The sequence below is a fragment of the Physella acuta genome, unplaced genomic scaffold (assembly GCF_028476545.2).
Source record: "Physella acuta isolate Inbredline_101_S28 unplaced genomic scaffold, ASM2847654v3 ptg002288l, whole genome shotgun sequence".
Lineage (NCBI taxonomy): Eukaryota > Metazoa > Mollusca > Gastropoda > Physidae > Physella > Physella acuta.
In genome coordinates, this window is record NW_026733786.1 from 91,010 (window position 1) to 101,772 (window position 10,763).

Here is a 10,763-nt window from a genome sequence, read left to right on the forward strand (position 1 = left end):
CTCAGGTCACCTGTTTAATAACTGTCAGTAAATAGTCAGGTCACCATGTTGGATAAGTGTCAGGAAAAGGTCACCTTGTTGGATAAGTGTCAGGAAAAGGTCACCATGTTGGATAAGTGTCAGGAAAAGGTCACCATGATGAATAAGTGTCAGGAAAAGGTCACCATGTTGGATAAGTGTCAGGAAAAGGTCACCATGTCGGAATTCAGTTATTTAGCACTAAGGTACAATGTTTTATGTCTGAACTATTCCACGCTAAGAGTGGAAGATTTAAATAGGTTTTTCTTTTCACGTAATGTTTATTCGGTAAATATATCGTCAAAAACCTAAACCTTCACTCAAACTTTCGGAGGACTATCATAGCACTATATAAATAACTATGCATCTTTATAGTGTGACTGTTTCAGGTTACGGCTAATATTTTATTTCTAATATCATTTCTACAACACACGTGAATACTTGATGCTGTTTGTATTCGAGGATCAGAGGCGTAGCGACCCTTCCCGGCGCGCGGGGACAAACTTTTCGATTTGCACCCCCCCTCAAGATTTCGATTTGCACCCCCCCTCAACCTTTCAATTTATTTTTCCAACCCATTTTGGCGCCCCCTAAAGTCGGCGCCCGGCGACATATGCCCCCCGCCCCCCTCCCCCCTCGCTACGCTACTGTCGAGGATACATCAGCGAGTTCCTACAGGGTCGTATCTAATTTTTTTTTCTCTCTAGTTTCGCTTACCAAATCCTAACCTGCACATTATCTCTAACCTTTAACCCAAACCCTAATTTAGCAAACCCTAATTTTAGCGAACCCTAAAGCATAATTCTAGTACTGGGCCTTACCCAGCTATACGGAGAGGGTGAAAATCTAAACTGTGTAGATCTGGTATTGTCCCATAGGTAAAATTAAATATATTACTATCAGTGTGTTTCTTTGCCCCCCCCCCCCCCTCGTCCATGAAAGAAACGGAATTCACATAGAAAACATATACTAATTCTGGCAAGAAACACTGATTACTATGTTTAAAAATTCTCTCTTCACTGTTACCACATGTATGCTAGATCTAGATCTAGTATTCCAGACCTAGACTTTAACTCCAAATTACAAATCAATTTCTGCCATTTATATTGTTCTACATTAAAATCCTTTTCCTCTATTTTAGGATATTACTTACATAATACTTATCACTTTAAAAAAATATAATCTAGGTACGAATGACGATTACAATTTACTTGGCATACAGATCATACTCACATTCTAAAATTTCAAAACTTCCGACTTCTAGTCATTTTCTTTGATTTTACCTACTTCCCGGTAGATCAAGAACTGTGCAACTTGGTGCAACATTCATAAAGCGCGCATTACATTTCTTTCTCGAGCACAGAGTATAGAGAAAGTACATGAAATGGAAAATTATAAAAAATAAACCGGGAGTGATCTCCCCTAAACTTTCTCGAATATTCTTATATAAAATAACAGGGTATGGGAACTCGGGCTATAGACATGATTTTTAATCCATTTTAAATACTTAAAGTTTTAAAAATAGAATAAAATCTCGTAGACAAATTAATTTCACACCAAGTGAACGCGAATAAAAAAGCGCATAATAGTGCGCAATATTATTAGTACTTTTAAAATTTACATTAGTTTTTTGAGAAATCGGAAGTAGCGTAAATAAGTACTTCCGGTCAACGAAAAATTCTCAAAATTTGACAGAAGGTAGAGAATTAGATCTTTTACTTACATATCAAATTTCATTTATCTATCTGAAATAGTACTCAAGTTATAGGCTTTTGAAAAATTCAAAGTAGAAAAAGTACCACTTCCGGTTATCCGAAATCGCTCAAAAGTTGATACGGATCTACGATTTTGATAAAATACTTATATATGAAATTTCATCAACCTAGCTGTAACGGTACTCAAGTTATCGTGTTTACACACGGACACACACACACACAGACACACAGACATACGGACAGAATTGCAAAGCCCAGTTTTTCAGACTGGAATACGCATAAAACCTTTTAATTTTGATAAATCTGGATTGATAATTTTTGCCCGATTAAAATAAGTCCTCTATACTTCGGATGTGATGAAGGACTGAGGTGTAATACGGTGAAAATAGTTAAAATTTCAAGTGATTTTTGTGCACGATTACAATACTTTCTCTATACTTCGTATATACGAGAAAGTAAAAAAGGAAATCGAGATTTAGACAGTAGGCTTGAAAAATGGTTCAAAATATAAAAATCATTCGAAAATTAAAAAGAAATTCTCTAAGACCTATGTCAAGCCATGCAATTATGGTTAAATTTTTAAAATATATATTCAAACCTTCACGAATTGGAAAAATCTAGGCTTGTCTGTATGTTTGTTTGTGTATGTGTAGGGGGAGGGGATGGTAAATGTGAACACGATAATTTGTGTTCCAATTTAGTTAAGAAGACAAAATGTAATAATATATAATAACTGAATGATATTCGTAGGTTTAACAACAACATGCCCAAACCTAACTAGATATTGACTTAGTAAGTAAAGAAGCCCCCAAAGTAGGACTAAAATTTGAATAGAAAAAAAAATGAACAGCAAAAAATAGTGGTCATCGGAACTAATAACAACACCGTACCTGCTCATAGAGCTAAATGGGAACTACAATACAATCTCGTAGAAAAAAGAATAACACACCAACTGAACAGCAAGCAATATGTGTATAATAGTGCGGAAAATAATAATAAGCGTTTTTTTTTTATTTGATAAATCGAAAATAGCGTAAATTACTACTTCCGGTCAACTGAAATTACTAAAACAATTTTGTTTGTGAAATTTCGATTTTCTATCTGAAACAGTACTCAAGTTATAGGGTTTTGAAAAACCAAAAGTAGGACAAATTCCACTTCCGTTTATCGACAATCGCTGAAAAGATGATACAGAACTACACATTTGATGTAATACTTGATATAATACTTATATACGAAATTTCATCAGCCGAGTTGTAACGGTACTCAAGTTATCGTGTTCACAGACACACAGACACACATACGGACAGAATTACAAAGCCCAGTTTTTCCGACTCGATTACGAGTGAAACGCCGAAATTTTGATAAATATGGATTTAGTGTTTTCGCCCGATTAAAATAGGCCCCCTATACTCCGTATGTGATAAAGTACTAAGAAGTAAAACGGTGAAAATAAAACTACCAAAATTTCATGTGAATTTTGTCCACGATTACAAAACTTCCTCTATACTCTGTATACGGGAAAGGAAAAATAATCATCAGCAGCAAAAATTGTAATATTGCATTTTGTTTTTAAAAAAACAATTATTTTGTCAACTGAACAATTAGATCAATAAATAAGCGTATAAATAAATAAATAAACAAATCTAATTTTTAAAAGTTATCAATCTTTAGCGTGTGAAGCAACTATAATTCTGTAAATTTTTTTTCTTATTGTAGCCCTTATGTAGCGAACCATTTTTGAAAATTACTGAAGTATTTCAAATTTTTCGAAGGCTTAATTTATTTCAGAAAATAATTTAAATAAACATGTATCATTCCCGCATCGAATATAATATGTTTTAATTTAATTATTTAAAAAAAAATCTAAATTACTTAGTTGTGATGGATGAAGCAACTATAATTTGTGTCCATTGTCAGTATCTATGTGATAAAGATAATAGAAAATAACACAAAAAGTAATATTTCAAATTTTGCCTACGTTTATTTCAGAAGAAATTTAAATAAATAAGTGTTGTTTCAGTATTGACTATTAGATCTACATTTCTTTCTTTTTAATTAAAAAGGAGTTGTGACGTATGGTGTAGTCTGTGCATCTGTTGGTGCATTGGTTGGTGCATTAGTTGGTGCATCTGTCGGTGCGTTAGTTGGGGCATCAGTTGGTGCATTAGTTGGTGCATCAGTTGGTGCATCGGTTGGTGCGTCGGTTGGTGCGTTAGTTGGTGCATCTGTTGGTGCGTTAGTTGGTGCATCGGTTGGTGCGTTAGTTGGTGCATCTGTTGGTGCGTTAGTTGGTGCATCAGTAGCTGCATTAGTCGGTGCATTTGTTGGTGCATTAGTTGGTGCATTAGTTGGTGTGTTAGTTGGTGCGTTAGTTGGTGCATCATTTGCTGCATTACCCAGTCCACCAGCGGGGGCCGGACAAGGTCCAGGTAAGGTCACCTTGACCCTGTTCCTCCTTGACCTGCCGCAGTTGGCGGCCTGTAGGAGACATACGTTGTTGTAGGTCACCCCGTCACTGCCACACACAGGTCTCGAGATTTTAGGGCAGCGAGAGGGGCACCTCTGCCTCTCGTTCTCATCTTGGCCGCTACTGCCTCCTCCTTGCCTCCCGTTTCCTCCTCTTGCTGTGAGAAAAAAAAAATGTAAATGACGTCATACATTCTTTTTGCATTTTCTTTTATTCATGTTCGACTTTGAAAAATTAAGACCGTTGTACAATAGCATACATTACTTAACACGGGATATATGGTAGAAAATGGAGTTACATTTCGGGGTTACGGAAAACACAAAATAGTGCATTAATAAGCGTATGCGTTTGATACATTTCATTTATAGTTCCTTTAAACACGATTACAAATGAGTTTTCATTTTTTATTTCTATTTTTTGTAATTACGAACTTAAAAAAAATTGAATAATATGTCAATATTTTATTTTCTAAAAGCAGTAAATCCTTTTTTTCATTTATTTCACTCAGTTAAAAAAAATCTACTAGCCGCTAACCATCTTTATAGAACAAATATCTTCCCTTTTCTTTATGGCTGTGGTTCGCGTTAAACCAGTTCATAAAACATAACAGTTCACAGCGATGATTGAACTATCGCTAGTACTTAATTCAGTAATCTCCCCTTTTGTTGTTTAATAAAATAATATTTAAATTAATTATTTAATTACGACTTTTATATCTATTAATATTAAAAATTGGATATCCTTGTATTGTCGCCGGAGAAAAAAATAAGTAAACCAACTTACCAGCGACAGCACACAGTACCAGGCCTGATAAGGTAACCAATGCTAAAACCATTTTTGTCGCCATTTTTCAATGCTGAAATAAACAATATTTTAGTAAATAAAGTGTATAAACACAGTTTGTCTAGCTCAGTGACATAAAGGGTTATAAATCTATATATCCAGATTATATTGACAAGTCAGCATAAATAAATAAGTTATATTAGCATGTTTTCCATAAGTAACATATAATAATAGATATAATGAATGATGTTGATGATATTGCCCATATCTGTTTCGGTACATTCGGTATGTTAAGTTGTCCTCAGCACTATGTCGATTTGTGGTCAGCACTATGTCGAGTTGTGGTCAGCACTATGTCGAGTTGTGGTCAGCACTATGTCGAGTTGTGGTCAGCACTATGTCGAGTTGTGGTCAGCACTATGTCAAGTTGTGGTCAGCACTATGTCGAGTTGTGGTCGGCACTATGTCGAGTTGTGGTCAGCACTATGTCGAGTTGTGGTCAGCACTATGTCGAGTTGTGGTCAGCACTATGTCGAGTTGTGGTCAGCACTATGTCAAGTTGTGGTCAGCACTATGTCGAGTTGTGGTCGGCACTATGTCGAGTTGTGGTCAGCACTATGTCGAGTTGTGGTCGGCACTATGTCGAGTTGTGGTCGGCACTATGTCGAGTTGTGGTCAGCACTATGTCGAGTTGTGGTCGGCACTATGTCGAGTTGTGGTCGGCACTATGTCGAGTTGTGGTCGGCACTATGTCGAGTTGTGGTCGGCACTATGTCGAGTTGTGGTCAGCACTATGTCGAGTTGTGGTCGGCACTATGTCGAGTTGTGGTCAGCACTATGTCGAGTTGTGGTCAGCACTATGTCAAGTTGTGGTCGGCACTATGTTTAGGTTAGGTCAGCAGTCTAGGTATGGCCAGCATAATGTCTATGTGTCGTCGGTACTATATCAACGTGTGGTCAGCATTATGTCTATGTGTGGTCAGCACTATGTCTAAGTGTGGTCAGAACTATTCCGATATGTATTCAGTGAACATCGACAAACTAGACAGCTGAGCTCAGTACACACGAAACTAGTATCAGACTATGCCATACGCCTACAACATCAATCTAAAATAAATACATAAACAACTTACCTTTAAAAAGACTTGTTTGGATGTACAACTCTTAACAACAAAACGTTCACAGTTTTATACCATTTCCTACAATAATTATCGCGTACTCCGGAAATCAAATTTTATACGCATAGATGATTATAGTTATTAGGCGGGAAAATATGTATTTATTGCTACAGTATTTCTAAAAAAAAAATGTAGATATGAATATACGAATTGTTTAGATGGGAAGTTTAGAATTATGTTTTCCGCCTAGCGGAAATTAAATATGGTTTACGGATGAATGGTCCTTTGGGTTGTGGTGTTGAAATTAATACACGCAGGTCAGGTAGGTGTTGACATTTGGACCTGTTTGTGGTGACATCAGGACCTGTATGTGGTGACATTTAGACCTGTATGTGGTGACATACGGACCTGTATGTTGACATTTAGACCTGTATGTAGTGACATCAGGACCTGTATGTGGTGACATCAGGACCTTATGTGGTGACATCTGTACATTTATGTGGTGACATCTGTACATTTATGTGGTGACATCAAGACCTGTTTGTGTGTGGTGACATCAGGACCTTTACATAGTTACATCAGGACCTGTTAGTGTTGACATTTAGACCTGTATGTGGTGACATCAGTACCTGTGGATGTTGACATCAGGTCCTGTGGATGTTGACATCAGGTCCTGTTGGTTTTGACTTTACGACCGGTAGATGTTGACATCAGGTCCTGTGGATGTTGACATCAGGACCTCTGGATGTTGACATCAGGACCTGTGGATGTTGACATAAGGACCTGTGGATGTTGACATCAGGACCTGTAGATGTTGACATCAGGACCTGTAGATGTTGACATCAGGACCTGTGGAGGTTGACATCAGGACCTGTTACGACCATACTTATCAAACTGTGGGCAGAATCGGGGATTATAAAAAAAAAGCTCATTTGTACAAAGATAATTTGTCCTGCGTTACCATAATCCTGGATATATGTGGGTTTATAAATATGCATTCTTATTGAAAAAGAAGAGCATAAAGATAAAATGTATAGATAACATGAAAGTCCGGATTCGTTCCGTTTACTATCAATGGGGGGAGGGGGGAGTCTAACTCTAAACTATGATAAATAAAATAATATCAAACTCGTATTAGTGAGTGTTCGCATAGTTACACACGGCAGACCTTTGCACATACTGTGTCTTCTTCTTCTTCGTTCTTAATTTTTAGTGTTGGTAGGGATCGAGCCTTATCTGCCAGAGGGTTTTAACTCGAGACTTTTTTCTTATTTATCAACCATGAGCTTTTTGCCGACTCTACCACGCCTCCGATTTCAGCCTGCTTTTCTTTTTCGATTTGCTTCTATAGACTTTGTCCAACCAAGAACAAACTACAAGACAGCAGTTTTTTAATTATGGAGTTTTCTCTCCTAGAAGAGTGGCTGTCCCCAGCTGCCCGAGGGTTTGAACTCGAGACTTTTGGGTTTAGCAACCATGAGCTTTACCGACTCGACCACGCCGACCCCTGTGTATTCATAATGATTTACTCTCGCGAATTTGTATTTTAGGTGTTTTTTTTTTCATCAATTCCATTCAGGTTTTTATTTTATGTATACGCCCCTACCAGAGGCGTAGCGAGGGGGGGGGGGGGGGGCGGGGGGGGGGGGGGACATATGTCCCCGGGCGCCGACCTTAGGGGTAGCGCCAAATTGAAAGTTTGAGGGGGGGGGGTGCAAATGAAAAGTTCGAGGGGCTGGGGTGCAAATCGAAAGTTTGAGGGGGGGTTGCAAATGAAAAGTTCGAGGGGGGGGGTGCAAATCGAAAATTTGCTCCCGAGGGGGGCGCCAAATTGAAAGTATGTCCCCGGGCGTCGGGAAGGGAAGGGTCGCTACGCCTCTGGCCCCTACTGCAACTATCTCAACATAAAACAAAGACGAGTAAGAAAAAGATACGAGGTATAATATATTCGCGTACACATAATATGCCAAATGTAAATAGTGTGAATATTTTACACGCTGATACAATTATTTTGAGCGATAATTTTAAATAAGTACTGACTACCAATGAAAGAATTTTTTTTTTACTTCTCTGCATTGTGAATAGATAGTATTTACAATGCAAATTTAACGATGCAAAACTTTCTGCATTGAATTTTTAAGAAAGCGAATAGACTGAACCGATCTCACGTTGTACTGAGGTTACAATAAAAACAATCCTATGTCAAACTGAATTTTTTTTTTTCTATGTCAAACTGAGTATTTTAGGCTATTGTTTGACGGACATAAAACTATACATCAAATTTAAGAAAAATGTTGAATATTATTTTGAAAACTTTCGAAAATTTAATTCATTATTCGCTATATGGTTAGCTTAGAAGCTAAAATTGCTAATATATTTACGTATCGAGAACATCATTCGAAAATACATGACATTTTGTTTTCGCACATCCTGTACAAAGCATCATGGCCTTGACAAAGGAACATCGTCAGACTTACATTTTTCTGCTTTGTATTTTAATTTTTGCTAGTTACTTCCCATTACATGTTTATGAACTACTAAGTGGAAAAACTTATTACTATGTTTCCCCCAAACGTCGTGTAACATTCACAAAATGACAGAAGTATAGATATTTAAATTCTGTTTTATTGTTTTCATTTTTGAAATTTTTTAAATTAAAATGTTTTATAAATCTCTCTGTAAAATTAGCAACAAATAAAATATGTAATGATTCTCAAATTCTAAATCATATTAAAAACGATTAGCTTTATTTGAAATTTTTTTTCTAAAATTAAGTTTTGGTAATAACTTTGGTAATAGTTCTTGCAGCGTTTTTGAGTATTTCATTTTATTTTCATAAATAAATGTGTTTTTTTTTACGTTAACAACCTTTTTTTTATCTGGTATAAAAACCAAATAAAGTTGTATTTTTAAATTTTAAATTTTATAATAATATTAAAAATTAATCTTTTTTTTTTTTAAATTAAAAAATCAATATGAATTTTTAAATTTCAAAGAAATAACAGAAAAACTCGGAATTAATGGGATTACCTATACCCGCGACTCGACAAAAGACCACCAAGAAAGATGGACCCCAATGAACAATCAAATAAAACACAACTTGGAAAAATACCAATACTGCATGCAATACAACCATCTTTGCCAGAGCTGCTCTAATAAACAGATGCATCTTTCCCAAAATGAAATAGGTCGCTTTCATAAAGAAACACTGGCGACACAAGCAATATTGGGGAACACGCACACAAAAATATACAACATCCAAATCAAACAACAAGCGACATTCTTATACACCAGAATTGTTCCAGTAAACACAATACAATAGACATTAAAGATACATTTAGGAACCTATACCAGGGGTCGGTAACCTTTTGAGACGGAAGAGAAAAAAGTTACAATTTTCGAAATTTCTTAGTTTTTAAAGAGCCACTAGCTTTTTATTTCAATATTTTATAATTGATTAGGACTATGTAAATAAAGGTGATTTGTTATTTAAAATAAATAGCTTTAAATATGAAATAATATTTATTCATATAAAAACATACACATGTTTCGCCAGAATAATAAACTTAGTAATCAAATAATATAAGTATAGGAGTATCCTAAATACACTTTAGAAGCTGTTAACTTTTTTTTCCTTTCTTTACGAACATCACCGGCTCAGAATGTGTCTCTCATTAGCCAGGCAGGCCTCAGCACGGCTAACTTGAACTAACTGGCTTGAATATCGGTTTGATAACAGTGAATCGGTCGCTTCTGTCCTTTGGTTCTCACCAGACCTATCTTCCACCCCACTGAACACAGGGTAAACTCGTACCCCATAGTCCAGTACCCGGCTCAACAGTAGGAAGCTAAAAGCTAAAAAAAGCTACGTTACTCAGGTCAAATTAATATGCATTCTGAATAAAATAACATTCCCCATTTAAAAACATTCGGAAAAGTCAGCACTTGGGCAGTGGCAAGCATGGGATTGTTGCCACGGGGCTGTGGGGCTGGGCCTGGTGCCCAAGCAGCTGTTAGCTGTCCGTATACTTTCAACTGCACATATTCTCAATGTTCTCTGTAAGTGTTTTAATTCTGTTTTAAGTTGTTTTTCTTTACATTGTGATATTTTATATGAGTTTTGAAAATGAAATAACAAAATTATTAATATTTGTGCAAGGAGCTGGAGAGCTGCATCTTGACAGCAAAAGAGCCGTAGTTTGCCGACCCCTGACCTACACAATAAACGCATTACACCAAAAGAAACAGAAGTAGCATACAGACTGATCTTTAACAAAAGACCATTTTCGCGCAATACCAAGTCAAATCTAAATGTAGCGATGCAAGATGAGGACGGGGTCGACCTTGTCTGACTACGTGGATCTATAGACAAATAACCATCTGATATGAATGATTGACCAGGACCGCATTGGTTTAATCCATAGTTTATTATACACTCGGATGACCACTTTCACATATATATATATATATATATATATATATATATATATATATATATATATATATATATATATATATATATATATATATATTTATTTATTTATGTATTTATTTATTTATTTACATATATGCATGTCTACATAGACCTATAATTTAAATATATGCCACATACGCGTACATGTATGTGTAAAAGCTTTAATCACTGCAGACGTAATAGTA

The 10,763-nt window shown here is 36.1% G+C and overlaps 1 protein-coding gene across 1 annotated transcript; it reads right to left on the reverse strand.

Moving 5' to 3' along the window:
* Positions 1-3,697: 3,697 nt before the first annotated feature.
* LOC131932826 (endoglucanase-like) lies at positions 3,698-6,208 on the reverse strand. Its single transcript, XM_059289732.1, has 3 exons — positions 6,120-6,208; positions 4,987-5,059; positions 3,698-4,360 (listed from the first exon to the last, which is right to left on the reverse strand). Exons 2-3 carry the CDS (start codon positions 5,048-5,050, stop codon positions 3,792-3,794), a joined length of 633 nt encoding a protein of 210 aa, XP_059145715.1. The 5' UTR covers positions 5,051-5,059; positions 6,120-6,208; the 3' UTR covers positions 3,698-3,791.
* Positions 6,209-10,763: the final 4,555 nt, after the last annotated feature.